This window comes from Cavia porcellus, unplaced genomic scaffold (genome assembly GCF_034190915.1).
Source record: "Cavia porcellus strain 051 isolate PalLab524CR breed Dunkin Hartley unplaced genomic scaffold, mCavPor4.1 scaffold_6, whole genome shotgun sequence".
Lineage (NCBI taxonomy): Eukaryota > Metazoa > Chordata > Mammalia > Rodentia > Caviidae > Cavia > Cavia porcellus.
In genome coordinates, this window is record NW_026947489.1 from 70817266 (window position 1) to 70833283 (window position 16018).

At 45.5% G+C, this 16018-nt stretch overlaps 1 protein-coding gene across 2 annotated transcripts; it reads right to left on the bottom strand.

Moving 5' to 3' along the window:
- Positions 1-2058: 2058 nt before the first annotated feature.
- On the bottom strand, positions 2059-10667 carry Rnf135 (ring finger protein 135). 2 transcript variants are annotated; one of them, XM_063250965.1, is made up of 5 exons: positions 10288-10667; positions 8944-9069; positions 6545-6707; positions 4074-4163; positions 2059-3095 (listed from the first exon to the last, which is right to left on the bottom strand). In XM_063250965.1, the coding sequence occupies exons 1-5, from the start codon at positions 10636-10638 to the stop codon at positions 2566-2568; spliced, it is 1260 nt and encodes a 419-aa protein (XP_063107035.1). In that variant the 5' UTR covers positions 10639-10667; the 3' UTR covers positions 2059-2565. The 2 variants fall into 2 exon arrangements, with proteins under 2 accessions (XP_063107035.1, XP_063107036.1); XM_063250966.1 differs by lacking the exon at positions 4074-4163.
- Positions 10668-16018: the final 5351 nt, after the last annotated feature.

Consider the following 16018-nt stretch of genomic DNA (forward strand, 5'->3'; position numbering starts at 1 on the left):
CCCAGCACTTGGAAGGCTGAGACAGGAGCATCCTTGCAAATTCTAGACTAGCCTGGGTTACAAAGTGAGTTCAGGGCCAGCCTGAACTGCATAGTGAGACGCTGTCTCAAAAAGACCAAAAAAAGAAAAAGACAAAGACAAAAATAGGGCCGGAAATATAGCTCAGCAGTGTAAGCACCTGCCTGGCAACTACAAGGTCCTGAGTTTGATTTCTGGTACAAAAGACAAAAATAAAAGAAAGTAAAACAAAACAGGGCAAGACTAAAATGGTCTGATGACACATACCTATAACCCTAGCTATTCTATGAAGCTGAGACAGGAAGATTGCAAATTCAAGCCAAGTTGAAACAATTTAGTAGGACTCTGTCTCAAAATAATTTTTTAAAGAGAATAAAACCAAACAGAATAAAGCCAATTAAAACAAAACAGTGAAAATGATATAGGATTTCAAAACAGGATAATAGGAAAATCAATCATTGCTGCCATAATGCTTCTTGTTATCTTCAAAATTTCTGCCCATACTATCAGACATAGTAAAGTCAAATAAACAGAATTATAATAAAACCAATAAAAACAAAACATTGAATAAAACAAAATAATCAAATGGAGCAAAACCAAACAGTGAGAACAATGTAGGATGTCAAAAGCAAGACAGAAGGAAATCCCCCATATTTGCCATACTGCATATTGCTATCCTCTAAATAGATGCTCAGATTACCAGCTTTAGACCTGTAAAGTCAATCAAATAATACAAGCATTAAGTTGTTTTTGTACCTCAGTTGCTATCAATTCAATCTGTGATCCTCAGAATTCCCCAGTTGCTTATGGGGCAGGGTAGGTGGGGGTGGGAGACTGGACTTTTTGTCTCCCAGCCTGTATGCCCTCCGGCTCACGGGAAGGGCTCATCTTGTTTCTCCTCCCAGCCCACAATTACCACTCTCAAAATAAAATTTTATAAAAGAACTGAAGAATGAAGCTCAGTAATAGTGTGCTTGCCTCACATATGCAAAGCCCTAGGTTCAATCCCCAGTACAAAAAGAAAAATAAGTTGGGGGACAGTTTTTGTAGTCATGGATGCACATATGGATGATAAGACTCTAGAGCTATGGTGGTGAACCTATGACATGCATGCCACAGCAGGTGATTTATATCACTGAAAGTTCTAAAAGATTTGTTCTCACCACTTTAGAGAAAGGCATGGAAATGATTAGTGGGAAAGTCAGGATTGCTTTCAGGCAGAGGGAGGGTTCTGTGGTTCTTCTATGAAACAGCTTTCAAGGTTGGTGGTAGGTTTTATTTTTTGACCTAAATGATAGTTTCAAGGGTATTTAAGGTTCACTTGTGTTTGATCTGTTTTCTGTATCTGTTCTTCTATTCTTAAAAACCATGTAGTAAAATGACTTTAAGAATAGAAGAAATTGCATAGTGAAACCCTGTCTTAGAAGAAGGAGGAGGAGGAGAAGGAAGAGGAGAAGGAGGAGGCAAGAAATGTTACCCTGTGCCAAACTACCACAGTCCTTCTGCACCCCACCACCGGATACTCCTGCTTCCTGTTCCCTCCCCTTGAGTGTGGGTGTGACCTGTGACTTGCTTCTAACCAACATATTAGGGCAAAGGCAATGGGGTGTCTGTAATCAGGTGATTATGTGTTTATCACATACTATTTCATGTCTGACTTGCTGGGAGACTTCTCTCCCTGGTTGGCATTAAGGACACAAAACAGCTGTGCTGCAGAAGCCCTTGGGATAAATCGCTGAGGACGAGCTCCAGCCAGCAGCCAGAAAGACACTGAGACTGGGCCTTGCAGCCCACACCTGAGTCTGGTAGCTGATCCTTCCCTGGCTGAGCCTCAGATGACGCCACCAAGGGCCCAGCTGACGTATGGATCACAGCTGTGAAAAGCAGACTTAAACTCTTAAATTCTGCCCTGGAGACGGCTGACCTGAACACACTGAGATAATCAGTACGTTGTTTTGATAAGTAAACCATGTTCCTCATATTTGGGGATCTCAAAGGCCACCCCCAGGTTTGACAATTCACTACAAGGACTTAATGAACTTACAGTTAACAGTTTATTACAGTGAAAAGTCACAGAATAAAATCAGCAGTGGGAAAAGGCACAGAGAATGGGGCCCAAGGTGAACCTCACCCATGGGAGTCCTGAGGACATGGCTTTGTTCTCCCCGCAATGGAGTCCTGGAAACTCCCAGGTCTCCCAGGCTTTACGGGGGTCAGTCATGTTGACACAGTCCAGTGCCCACATGGCTCACTGGGTCTCCAACTTCTTTTGAGGTCAAGATGCTCCTCCAATGCCCAAAACTCCCAGGTAAACGCAGTCGCTCTGAGCAGGCCAGATCTTCTAAAGGCTTAGCATTCATCTCCCAAGCGCCAGTCAGAAGTAAGTCTTCTCCACATGTACAGGCTTCAAGAACCTCAAACCTGCTCAGTTAACGCTGCACCACACAAAAGGATTAACTCCAAAAGCGGGATATTCAGTCAAATTTCTAACCTGCTTGAAGGCAGGGGTGATATCAGGAAACTACTGATTTAATCCATGAGGAATCTTTAAATCTTTGCTTGCTTTATGATCAGGGAGTTTCCTGGCTGTAAACCAAATAGCCAGAAGGCAGGGTGCAGGGGAGAGGAGGCTGAGACCTCACATTCATACACAAGGCTCTCCTGATTGGCCACTGAGTAGAAGGCGAGCTTCCCCTCCTCCAGGTCCAGCCAGATGCCTACTACCCCAGGTCTATCTGATCCCAGGACAGTTTCCTTGGCCATGGTCCACGCAGAGAGTTTGCCAGTGTCCTTCCATTCAATACACCATGAGTCGTTGGTCCTTCCCAGCATCCGGTCCCGGGCCATGGTCCCGGAAGCCACCCCAACTGCCCAGTTGTTGCAGTACTGAGTGTCCACTTCCCAGTACTGCCGCCCAGATGACAGGGCTTGGGAACACACCACCTGGCTGGCTGAAAACCTCTGGGGACTCCATAGATAGTTCTGCTGGCAACGACACACTGTCACTTTCCGGCAATCCTTAGAGACCTCCAGGCTGCAGGACAGGCTCTCCAAATCAAAGGTTGGTGTGATGGCCCCTGGGGCGGAGAAAACAACACGGGGACAACAGGGCCAAGTTAGCTTTTGATCATCCCTGTTAAAATCTCCCTCAACAGCAAAAACAACATTGTATCTTTTGACCTTTTACTTATATAGGCAGATAAACCCCACAGATCAACGTTCAACTGTCTACCCATACACTTTATGCTGGTGCAGCTACCATACTCACTCCTGCCTTATAAGGTACTTCTCAGTCTTTGAGGATACTGTCTCCAAGTCCCACCCAGCACAGCTGTCTCTTGCTTTTCTCAATATCCCTGTGCTTTATGAGTATGACCACAAATGTCTGTATATCTCTAGTTAAACTTCAGCTCTCTGGTAAAGGTTCGTATCTTACCCATTTTGCATATTTTATATTGCCTCCTTTAGGGAAAGAGAAAAACTGCTGGGATCAACTCACAGCCTCACGTATGCTAGGCAAGAGCACCACCATTGAGTGCACTCCAGCCCCCCATGCATCCTAGGAGAAAATAAATGCTCACTGACACTTGTGTACAGTGACTACTGCAGGTACTTGATACACATGCACCCCTGTAACCCTCATGGCAGTGCCACAGAGAAGTCCTGTTACCATTTCCACCTTACAGATGAGGGAACCACGGCTCTAAGGGGCTTAGTAACTCATCCCAGCTCCCCCAGATAATGAGCAGAGCTGTTGGAGTCAAACCCATGGCTCCAGGATCCATGGACAGTAGCAGTACCAAGGATGGATGGGGAAACAGGCAGCCAGCTGTAACTGGTATGGATGCTCACGGCTTACAGGGCTTGTGAGTATAGCTGGGGCTGGAATGGGGGAATCTCAACCTTCTCTGTGTTTGGACTGAGCTCCACATGTGAGAGACCTAGTCTGAGAGCAAATCCATGGGCTTTGCATCAGGAAAATGGGCACAGCATGTTCTCACAGTCCCTTTCTGCAGTGGACCAAACGCAAGTTTTTAAGTGCACCACATACTTACACTGAGCAAACTGAGAGACCCTCCTGGGTGCAGGCCAGCTCTGCTCAGGCTGTGGGCATGAGGAAGAAGGCACAGCTTCTGGGAGTTCCACTGAGGAATCAAAATTAAAAAAACAGGCATAAGTCCCATCAGAAAAAGGCAAGTGAGCCAGGTATGGTGGTGCACATGTGTAATTCCAGCACTCAAGAAGCTGAGGCAGGAGGATCACTATGAGTTCAAGGTCAGCCTGAACTACACAGCGAGACCCTGTCTCAAAAAAACAAAAAGAAAAGAAAGAAAGAGGCCAAGGAAGGTGTCTGGATACCATGATCCAGCACCTGGCTTACCCTCCTCCTCCTCCTCCTCCTCCTCCTCCTCCTCCTCTTCAGCGCATTTCTGAGCATCTCTGAGCATCGGGACGGGACCAGATAGTACTCAGGCAGGTGCACACAGTCCCAGGTTCTCACTGTTCCCTGCCAAGCCCTGAGCTCCTTTCGGGGGAGATTTCACTCTTCTTCATGTTCTTAACACAAGGCTCATGAGAGCTCCATATCTAAAAAGTATCTGATAACTATTTATCAAATCAATAAATTAACTCACAGAGTTAACTTGGACACCCAGGACACTCATAGCCCCCATGTGATCACTTTGAACCCCTGTAGAGGAGGGGTGTAAGGTTCATCTCAACTGCCAGCCCCTGCTCACTCCCTCTCAATGCACCAAGGTGAACTATTAGCTTACAGCACCAGTGTGTGCTCGAAATGACTACCCAGGGAGAGCAGAAAACCTGAGGGACGCACTGGAAAATGCCAGGTGAGGATGAAACCTTCCCCAATTTGGATTCTGGTGGGGGTTTTTTGTTGGAATTTTTTTGTTTTTGTTTTGTCTTTTTGAGACAGAATTTCAATATGTAACCCAGATTGGCCTTGAACTCACAGTGATCCTCCTGCTTTAACCCGCTGCATGCTAGGATTACAGGTATGTGCCACCAGGCCTGGCACTCACTGTTAATGATTTGTTGGTGTGTGTGTGTGTGTGTGTGTGTGTGTGTGTGTGTGTGTGTGCGCGCGTGTGCATGTGTCTGTGTGTACTGCTGGAGATCAAATGTATGGCCCCATACGTACTACCAAGTGCTCTACTGCAAAAGTATATTCTCAATCCCTTGCTTTATTTTTTGTAGACAGGGTCTCAGTTATGTAGCGCAGGCTTACCTCAAAACTCACTGATCCTATTGCCTAAACCGCCCAAATACTGGGATTACAAGCATGTGCCACCACACTCAATTTTAATCCTTTTTTTTTTTTTTTTTTGGTACTGGCAATTGAACTCAGGACCTGATGCTTGCCAGGCAGTCACTGTGCCACTGAGCTAATACTCACAAACATTTTTTGTCCCTGTTGATTGGGGAGATAATTTATATGTGATTGTTTCCTATTTTAAAGATGCTGAGAAAAAAAATGTATGTAATGCACATTCAAGATGCTAAGAAACTTTTAAAACACTGGTGACTATTAAGGAGATGAAATTTCACAATAAATTAATCTTTCTGGGTCTAAACCAGATTGTTTACCCAGTATTTATAATAGGTTTTGTAAAAAATATGATGTCAGGGGCTGGATATTTAGCTCAGCAGCATAAGCACTTGCCTTGCAAGCAGGAGGTCATAAGTTCAATCCCCAGTACCAATAAAAAAAATGATGTTATAAAGAATGAAAAAAATGATTTTTTTTGAGACAGGGTCTTGCTCTGTAACTCAGGCTGGACTTGAACTCTTGGCAATCCTCCTGCCTCAGCTTCCTGAGTGCTGGGATCACAGGGATGCACTACCACACCTTGCTAAAAAGATGTTTTAACTAAATATATAAATATTTGTTTTGGATACACTGTATGGCAGAAAAAAAATATTTGTTACATAAACTTAGTTATTGAGAGGTTTCTTTATGATACGTAAAGCCTAGACAATTTTTTTAGAGAGAAAAGGATAAAAATAACAATGAAACGGTTTCAAGACAGGGTAGTAGGCCAATTACGATAGTTAATACATGGCATATTGTTGTCTTTGTAGTACTCAGTACAAAGTCTAAACAATTTGTCTTTTTTAATACAAAAAGAAAATGAAGGAAAAAAAGGAAGAAATGAGTCATAATTTTTGTTTTTGTTTTTAAAATCGCGAAGCTAACTTTGGTGGCACTCACCTGTAATTCCAGCACTAGGGAGGCTGAGGCAGGAGAATCACTAAGAGGCCAAGTCCACTATGTATGGGTTACATAGTGAGTTCAAAGCCAGCCTGAGTTACAGAGTCAGCCTGCCTCAAGAAACAAAACTAAACAAAACAACCCAACCGATCCAGCTACAGACATACCTCAGCCCACTCCCTCTTGATTTACACCACCATGGCACGCAGGGGCCAGGCCCTGGGATCCTGTCCCCAAAACACTTTGTCATTCCCACTCAACTTCCACACTTCCTTCTCCTTAAGGAAAACAGCTCACCCCGTGTTTGCTCTTCAGGGGCCTCTTTCCCCAAGAAGTTCCCTCGTAATTTTTCTTGAATTTCTTCGAGGTCACGGAGAATCGCTCTTATTTCCTCCTCAGATGTTCTGGAAGCCACTGGTGTAGGAGAAGCCGGGGAAATGTCCTGCCCTGAGGACAAAGCCTATTGAAGAAGCACAAATTCAACTGAATCAAAGTCCCCACTAGAACCCATCAAATACTATACTTAAGTCCCAACACTCATCTATAATTTTCCATTTAATTCCTAGAACATTTTTTAAAAGACAAAACTGAATCCTCACAATTGGGGCTGGTGGCTTAGCTCAGAGGTAGTTCATAGGCCTGGCATCTGCAAGGCGCTTGGGTTCTAACCCCAACTTCACTGGGCACTGAGGAAAATCCGTGTCAGATAGCAATTCTAGAGGTTTTAGTTCAACTTGCTTTCTTTTTTCTTTCTTTCTTTCTGCTGCTGGCGATCAAATCTAGGACCGTGTGCTTTTTAAACATATGCTCCATGGCAAAACCATTCCCCTAGCCCAATCTGTTCTCTGTCAAGTGCTATGTATATTCTAATACTTTTCAGGCTCCCATGTGTACAATACATGAACTTATCAGGTAATGACTAATTTTTTTTTTTTGAGACAGGGTCTCTCTATGCAGGCTGGTCTTGAGCTCACTTTGTAGCCCAGGCTGGTCTCGAACTCGCAGGGATCCTCCTGCCTCAGCCTCCAGAGTGCTGGCATTACAGGCGTGAGCCAGCATGCCCGGGAGGTAATGACTATTTTTATTTTTAAAGCTATCTTAGGCCCATTAAAAGGGCTTTGTAAAACAAATAGAAATACTCATAAACCAAACCAAACAAAATAAAATGGCTGGGCGTGGTGGCAGCTACCTGTAATTCCAATACTCAGAAGCTGAGGCAGGAGGTTTGCTGCGATTTTGAGGCCAGCCTGTACTACACAGTGAATTCAAGGCCAGCCTGAACTAAATAGTGAGACTATCTATCTTTAAAATATATATATATGAATAGTCACTAACATAAGCAACAGGAAAGAATAATCTCCAAACTCTGTAATTATGTCACTTTTTTATTTTGTTTTGTTTTGTTTTTTGTCTTTTTGAAAGAGTCTTGCTCTGTAATTCAGGCTGGCCTTGAACTCACTATGCAGGTGCAGAACCTCAGGGAGGGGCATCTTTAGGTCATGGGGAGCCTGCACTAAAGAGGACTCTGGGACCCCAGTGCCTCCTCTTTCTCTCTTTCGGTCACTGACAATGAGGCAAGCAGTTTTGCTCCACTATCGGAGGCCTAGAAACAATGCATATACCTGAGCAGAACTAGAACCTCTAACCTTTTCTCTTTGTACATTGATTGCCTTGGGTATGTGTTATAGTAATGGGAAGCTGAAAAACAGAGTGGTCAATTGGAGTGTTTGGAGCAAATGAGGTACATGGTCAGATTTATGTCTGAGAAGATCACCCAAGTAACCATGAGAGGAACAGCCTGGAACAGGTGGAATAGTGCACTGACAGACCTGTGATAGCAACACAGGCAAGGTTGGCCGCAGGCTGGGGTTACAGAAGTCTCAAAGGACCTCCAGAGTGAAAGACTACATGATATTTAGGCAGGCCTTGCAGGTACCGTGTGCTGTCTGTTAGGGTATTGAAGAAGGAGGCAGCATGACTTCCAGACCTTAGAAGTACAACAGGGCTAGTACTAAGAGGAGGAATCCTACAGAAAGAACAGTTTGGGGGTGCATTAAGTGACACTTCCTTTTTAAGATATGCAAGAGGAAAAAAATGAGAAGAAAGACAGTAGTCTAGAGCTCAAGATGTAATCCCAGCACTCTGGAAGGCTGAGGCAGCAGGATCCCAAGTTCAAGCCCAGCCTGAACAAATTACTGACTTAATGAAACTGATGTTTTAATTTGTTTTTGATTTCTTATACAGGGTCTCACTATGTAGCCCAGGCTGGCCTCAGATTCACAATTATCCTCCTACCTCAGCCTCCCGAGTGCTGGGATGACAAGCAGGTACCACCAGCCAGGCTGCGAAGTAGTTCCAAAATAAAGAATTGAAGAGAGTGGGGAGGTAGCTTGGTTGCAATTCCCAGTGTGGGGCGGGCTGGGAGGGGCATCCTGGAGCTATATGACTGCACTGTTCCAATCAGTGTTAGCTGTTAATTTGCCTGGATTAAGAGCATCCAGCAGAGAATGAGGGGGCAGGTGTCACTCTGAAGGCTTCTGTAACTCATGTGCAATGCGGTGAACTTCCAAGTATCCATTTGGTGTAAGAGACTGAGACTCCTCCCTCAGCTTCAAACATATTCACACCGCTCCAGCAACGCCACCCCGCCCCATCCCTGCCTCTTCCCACTTCACCCAGGCGCCCAGGGTGCTCACTTCTTTGTCTGGCCGGTATCCCACGAGGGGTCCCTGCCTCTGGACAAGCTTGGTAATGTCTACCAGCTTTCGCGCCAGCACTGTCAGCTCCTGGACAACCTCTGTGATACTCTTCTGTGCTGTCACCTGAAAGAGAGCAAAGCTGAGACTGTGTTCCGGATCTAAAATGTCCCCCAAGCTGGCTATGGTGGCCCATGCTTGTAATCTCAGCACTCCGGGAGGCTGAGGTGGGAGGATCACAAGTTCAATTTCAGCCTGGGCAATATACCAATTTAGCAAGACCTTATCTTGAGGGGAAAAACAAACACAAAATAAACAAACAAAAAAGCTGAGGATGTAGCTCAATATGAAGGCCCTGGGTTCAATCCCCAGTACCATAAATATATAAGTTTTTTAAAAAAAATTTTTAAATGGACAAAGGACCTGACTTGGTACTACTCCAAAGAAGATAAATGAAAGGTCAATAGGTGCAGAAAAAGACACTCCGCGTCACCGGTCACAGGAGAAATGCAATTCAAAACCACGGGTACCACTTTCACACCTGCACTAAGTCGGAGACGCTAAAAAAAACACGGAACAAGCACAGACAAGGACGAGGAAAATCGGAATGGCTGGCGGCTGAAGGTGAGAAGTAAAAGGGTTGCTTGGTCCTCCATAAACTACGCATCTAATTAACCTGTGAGACAGCAGCTCTGCTCCCAGATACAGGAAAGACCAAGTTCGCTTGAGTTTAGCTCGGGTACAGCGCAGGGCACACGTTGGGGGCAAGGGCAGTGTCTGTTCCCAGTAGACAGAAAGGAAAAGTAAGACCAGCAGGGAGGAAAGAAACTAGGGACAGAAGGAAGAGGAGATACGGCCTCCGTTGGAAATGAATGAAAACGGAAACGTTCATTAAAGGATAAATGCATTAAAAAGTGGCCCGCTGCCTGGCATGGCGCTTGCTTGGAATCTCACGCTGAGATAGGAGGGTGACAATTTCCAGCCCAGCCTTGGCTACATAGTGAGACCCTGTCTCAAAAAAAAAACGATGTGGATGTGGCTGAGTGACTTTATACTTTTCTAACATTTCCAAAGATTTTATTTATTTAGTTGTTTATGGTATTGGGGATTGCGCCCACGGGCTTTGCACTGAGCTATCCCCCACCCCCTGCTCTTTTCTAAGTTTTATTTTGAGACAGGGTCTCACCCTAGGTTGGGTTCCAATTTGCGATCCTCCTGCCTCAGCCTTCCGGAGTGCTGAACCGACAGGCGGCGCCCCCACGTCCAGCTGCAGGCTGGGTTTCGGTTTCACTCGGAACGGAGGGGAGCGGGGAGCGCCTGCAGGGAGGCGGCCCGGCTGCGTACCGGCGGCGGCGGCGGCGGCGGCGGCGGCGGCGGCGGCGGTGGCGGCGGTGGCGCGCGGGGCGGGGCGGGTGCGGGTGCGGGCGCGAGCCCCAGCCCGGCCGCGGCGCCCAGCTTGTCCGCCAGGCGCTGCAGCAGCAGGGTCCTCCGCAGCGGGCCGCGCGGCGCGGGCTCCCTGCAGGCGGGGCAGGCCCGGGGCGCCCCCGCGCGCCACGCGCGCTCCAGGCACGCGCGGCAGAAGCTGTGGCCGCAGGGCAGCGTGGTCGGGTCGCGGAGCAGCTCCTGGCAGATGCAGCAGCCCAGGTCATCCTCGTCCAGCCACACGGGCACCGCGCCCTCGCCCTCGCCCGCCATGGGGCCCGCGCCACCGCCCCGCGCGGAAGTCGCCGCCCCGCCACCCTCAGGCTCCGCCCTCGCTCCCCTCCCCGCTCCTCCTCCTGGCCGCCTCTGCACTCTGTCCTGGTTCTGGAGATGTCACTTGTTCAACACTTTCTTTTCACTGTAGAGAAATTTATTTTACTTAGTTTTTCGTTTTTCTTTTCTTTCTTTCTTTTTGTTTTTCCACCTTTTTTTTTCGTTGGAGTTTTTGGAGACAGGCTAGCTATGTGATTCAGGCTGACCTTAAATTACTAATGTACCCAGGAGATCCTCTTGCTTCAGCCTCTCCAGTACTGAGATTGCAGTAGAGGTGCGCCACCTCGCCCTCGCGGCTGAGTAATTTATGCTTCATAAAGTAAATTGACTTTTCACTTTACAATCTACTGTGGACACTTTATGTCACTGTATGGTATCAGTCCATGATGTGGCCAATCTTTTTTTTTTGGGATCGAACTCAATCTCATTTGGCAGGCAAGCACTTGTGCCGCTGAGCTAAATCCCCAGCCCAGATGTGGCCAATCTTAATTATGGTTAGTACCTGTTCGCAGTACATGATGGTTACATTCATGGTGAGGAGCGGGGACACTTACCTATCCCCTCTTAATTCCCTTCCCTGCTCTAGTGCAGCTGTCTGGACAGAGCTGACCTTCAGCTCTGGCCTCCTGCCCTGGTAATCAGTCTGAACCCACTGACATCCCAAAGACGCCCTGAAGCTTGGTGATCCGCCCCCACCCTTGGGAGGAGAGAGGGTTCAATTCGGGAACTCAGTTATGGGTCGGAGCCCAGTAGGTGCCGCCCAGACCCTCTAACTAGTACAGGTTTAAAGAACACAACCCGGACATTTTGAAAATTCTCTGCATGTTGTCTTGTAAGACCTGTAAGACCAGCTGCTCAACTGTGTGTTGTAAAATTTCCCCCACGTGATCCTAACAGGCAGAAGAGAGTGTAACTGAGGCCAGGATTTTAACATCACGATTATAATGCAGAATTGCGACTGCCCTATGAGGGCTGGTACCAATGGGAACCCTGACAAAAACCTGTGAAAGTCTTAGCTTTGTCAGGCCCTGCCTCTTATTCCAGTCCTAGGCCTGTCACCCCCAGAAAATCTCACCAGTCCTCCCCAGTACCCCAAAGAGCTACAGGACCTCCCAGGTTGGCAGAGCGGTGGCAGAGTGGAACCCATGCTACTCGGAGGAATTTAAAATGCCACCTGCTTTACTTTATCCCATTTTGCCTGAGCTAAAAGTCAGACCAGATTACCTCAAGTTTCAACTATTTGCAGTGCAGGAGGCACATAGTAGTCAGTGATGTTTACCCAGGCTTCTGGCTCTTTTCTGTTGTGGATACTTGCAGGACTGGGACCTCTCTGGGCTGTCTGACACACAGAGGAGATGTATGTCCCTCCCACCAGCGTTAAAAGCTGTTGAGCAGTTCGTTCTCTTCTCTGCCGAGCCCTGGGACTGGACATGAAACCTAGCTAAGGAGAGCAGGCTCTCATGGTCCAAGTTAGGACATTGTTTTAGTCGTGCTTTGCAAAAGGAAGGATTAAATACAGGACATCTAATTTATAGGATTATTTTATAATATTCACCCGAGGAGTCAAATGCAAGAGACCGTGGGAGATCTGTCCCAAAGGGTCCAGCCTGGATCCCATGACAGTGTCTTCCACAAGTCCAGCTGGAGGCCTAGAGCCCATGTCAATGTCTCATGCAAGTCTGTTTCACAGATCTGCACAAGAGAAATTGTTCTTTTTAAAACTTGGTTCTTGGGGACTGGGGATATAGCTCAGCAGCAAAACACTTACTTGCAAGTGCAAGGTTGTGAGTTCAATCCCTGGTACCAAAAAAACCCCAGACTTTGTTCTTTTTGTTTTGTTCTGCTTTTTGGTTTTGTTTTTTTTTTTTTTGAGACAGGGTCTCATATGCAGTTCAGGTTGGCCTTGAGCTCACTTTGTAGCCCAGGCTGGTCTCAAACTCCCAACAATCCTCCTGCCTCAGCCTCCCAAGTACTGGGATTACAGTGAGCCACCATGCCTGGCTAAAATTTTGTTCTTTTGAAACTGCTTGGCTCTGTAACTGCTTCATAGCTTTGTAATTTGTTGTACTCTAAGAAAAATAGCTTTGTTATATGTGTATTATAGCAAAGCCAGGAATGTGGCCTTACTGTATATGTGTTTTCCTTCTCCCTCTGGGTGACCTAATTGACATGTTAATCAATGCTCTTCTCTGTAAAGAATTTCAAAACCTTACCTAATTGATATGTTAACCATTGTTGCCCTCTACAAGTAATAGATGTGGTGCTAAGATAAGCTAACAGGAGTTGTTAATTACTCCTAGGCTTCCCCATTCTCTGCTGAGGAAAACAGGGTTTCTTCTTATCTAAACTTGCTTGTATGCAGAGAGACTTGCTTGTTAGCACAACCCTTACCTGACCTTGCTCTCCCCAAGGAATGTAATCTCACCATATTTTCTGTTCTGTAATGCACGGCACTGCCTTTCCCCTTTCCCTACCCAGTGATGGTCTGTCATAAAATGTGCTAATTGCACTGTTCTTTTTTATTTTTTTTTTTTTTGTCTTTTTCCTTTTTGTTGGTACCGGGGTTGAACTCACGACTGGCTGCTTACAAGGCAGGCGCTTATGCCGCTGAGCTAAATCCCCAGCCCCAATTGCGCTGTTCTTAAGAAATGCTTAACTTCAAAGAAATTACAAAAATGTTGTGGCTTAACCCTAATGCACCAAAAGAGTTAAGTTCCAAATCCTTGTAAAAGCTTAAGATTCAGCTTCTTGTAACTTTCGACCCCTTCCCACATGTTAGTGTTAAACTAGCTGTCCCGAGATAATTAACCACCTCACCCCCCTCCGCATGTTATTGCTAGCAAGCTGTCCAATAATTAACTTTCCCGAATGTTATTGCAGATGTGCTATTCCGAGATAATGTTTATCTGTAGAATGGGAGTAACTTAAAAGGCACCAAAGGCTCCCAATATTATCAGAACTAAGTGGGCAGCTTTACAGTTTCCAGACTTGAGTCAACAGCTTGAGGGCTCTGCAGGTTTCTTTGTTTTTTTTCTCCCTCCCCTGCTGTTAAAAGCCCGTCCTTTATTCTCTGCATGCGCAGTCTCCAAATTGGCTCCCGGAGACTCGTAGCCAGGCCTGGCCTAAATAAAGCCTTTGCTCCCCAAATTTAATTTCTTGCTTCCTTGGATTTTATTCCGGGGTCTGAGCTATCACATAATTATTTTCTTTTTTTTTTTCTAGTTTTTTTTAAATTGGTACCAGGGATCAAACTCATGACCGCATGCTTGCAAGGCAGGCGCTTATGCTGCTGAGCTAAATCCTCAGCCCCTGTAATTATTTTCTTGAGTCCTGTAACCATGAGAACATAACCGCACATACAGTTTGCCTGATTGTACCACTGTGCTGAACTTCATAAACTGATGATCATTAATCTACCCTTGTAACTGATGATCTCACCCTACTAGCTAATCAGAAGAACTGCTGGGCTACTCTGTCTTGCTTTTGTACCTCCTCCGTACCTCCTGTGTGAGCATCATGTGAAAACCCTAGACCACCAGAGATCAGGGCCTGATATTCTGGGAATGACCCCAGTCAGTGCCTCTTGATGTAAATAAATCTGACTCAAAATCCTGGTGGTGTTTTGGTGTTTCCGCTTGCAGGAAGGCCCAAAAGCCAGTGGTGCAAGCTAGAAAGTCTGCATTGGATTACGGTTCTGTGTCAGCCCGCTGAGGGACCCGCACAGGAGCCAGGAAGTGACGCTCAAAGTAAAGACCAGAGCTTCCCCCGCAAAGAGAACTGCAGCCATCCTCAGTGAATGCAAGGACCCGAGCTCCTCCGATTATAAGAACAGCCAAGTTCCTGTCAGGAAGAACACAGAGGCTAGCTTCTCCAGGGCAGAACCCTCTCTCCCTCTAGTTCTCTTTTTTTTTTTTCTTTTTTTTTTTTTTTTTTTTGCACTGGGGATGGAACTCACAACCTCACACTTGCCAGGCAGGCGCTTAGGCCACTGAGCTAAATCCCTGGCTCAGTTCTCTTTTTTTTATGCTGCTGGCAACAATCCTCAGGGGTCCTTCTGTACCGAGCACCTTGCTGACTCAGTTCAATTGAGTGTTACAAATTGATCACCTGTTGTCAATCCACCACAGACTTGCCCTAAAAAGTAATGTGTGTTACATTCAGCTTACTGAGATGCAAGGGTGGGTGCTTGCTTGCTGCTTTAGCAAAACAAACTAACAAGCAAACTTGAAATCTTCTCCCCAGACTCCAACAATCTAGCTGATCCTGACTGATGCGTTTCTTGGACTTGTTCCTGAATGCGGAGTATTCTTATAGCTTCTCTTTCCTAATCTGTAAAATAGTCTTGACATTAAAACACTTAATATACTTAATATACTCGAATGTTCCATCATTTAAAAAATCAAACTGGGGCCTAGAGATGTAGCATATTCAGCCCCTGCCCAGCATGCCTGGGGCTCTGGGTTCAAACTGCAGTACTAGGAAAATCACCTTGGATCTAACTTCCCTCCAGCCAGCTGTCCTCTATTTCAGAGCTAAGTTTCTGGAAAGATGGAATTAACCAGTGACTTGCAACTCTTTTCCCCCTTAAAAGTTTTATGCAAAGTAATTCGGTGACTACAAATAGTGAAGAGGGAGTGGTCAGTTCTAGAAAACAAAAATACACCAACAAAAATACATTTTCATTGGAAACCTGCCAGAGCATTGGTAATGTCACACCGTGTTACTGGGGAGGCCAAGGCAAGAAGATCATAAGTTCAAAGTCACCTTGGGCAGTTTAGTAAGATCCTGTCTCAAAATACAGTTTAAAAAGGGCTGGGCTTGAAACTCGGCACTCCCTGTATTCCCTCCTCCGTTCTGAAAGGCAGAAAGGAAGAAAGAATGAAAGAAAGAATGAATGAAAGACAGAAAGAAGAAAGAAAGAAAGAAAGAAAGAAAGATTGTATTCTTCTGTTATTTTCTTAAATTTATTTCATTTTTAAATTTTTTATTGTTTTTGAATTTTTTATTATTTTGAAGGTAGTAAAATACGACAGAACAAAGCCAGTTTGGACAGTGTAATGAAATTGGTACAGAACTTCAGAGCAGGTTACCAGGATAATTGCAATAGGTACCATAGTATATCTCGTTATCTTCATAATAGTTGTTCTTTCAATCAGGTATAGCAAAATCAAATAAAATACAGAAAATTATAGAACTTATCAAAACAGAATATTGAAAAGAGCAATACTATTATTCAGAATAAAGAAAAAAAGTGGTAAAAATATTTGCCTTCAAAGAGATGGTAGATTCTTTTTAAGAAAACAAGAGACATTGTTGATAA

What these genes read in the sequence shown, in the direction of transcription:
- Rnf135 (XM_063250965.1), bottom strand. Translation starts at nt 10,638, where the DNA reads ATGGCGGGCGAGGGCGAGGGCGCGGTGCCCGTGTGGCTGGACGAGGAT. An exon ending in GATACCGGCCAGACAAAGAA is followed by an intron (nt 6,708 to 8,943) that starts GTGAGCACCCTG and finishes CTTCTTCAATAG; the next exon opens with GCTTTGTCCTCAGGGCAGGA. An exon ending in CCCTGAAGAGCAAACACGGG is followed by an intron (nt 4,164 to 6,544) that starts GTGAGCTGTTTT and finishes TTGATTCCTCAG; the next exon opens with TGGAACTCCCAGAAGCTGTG.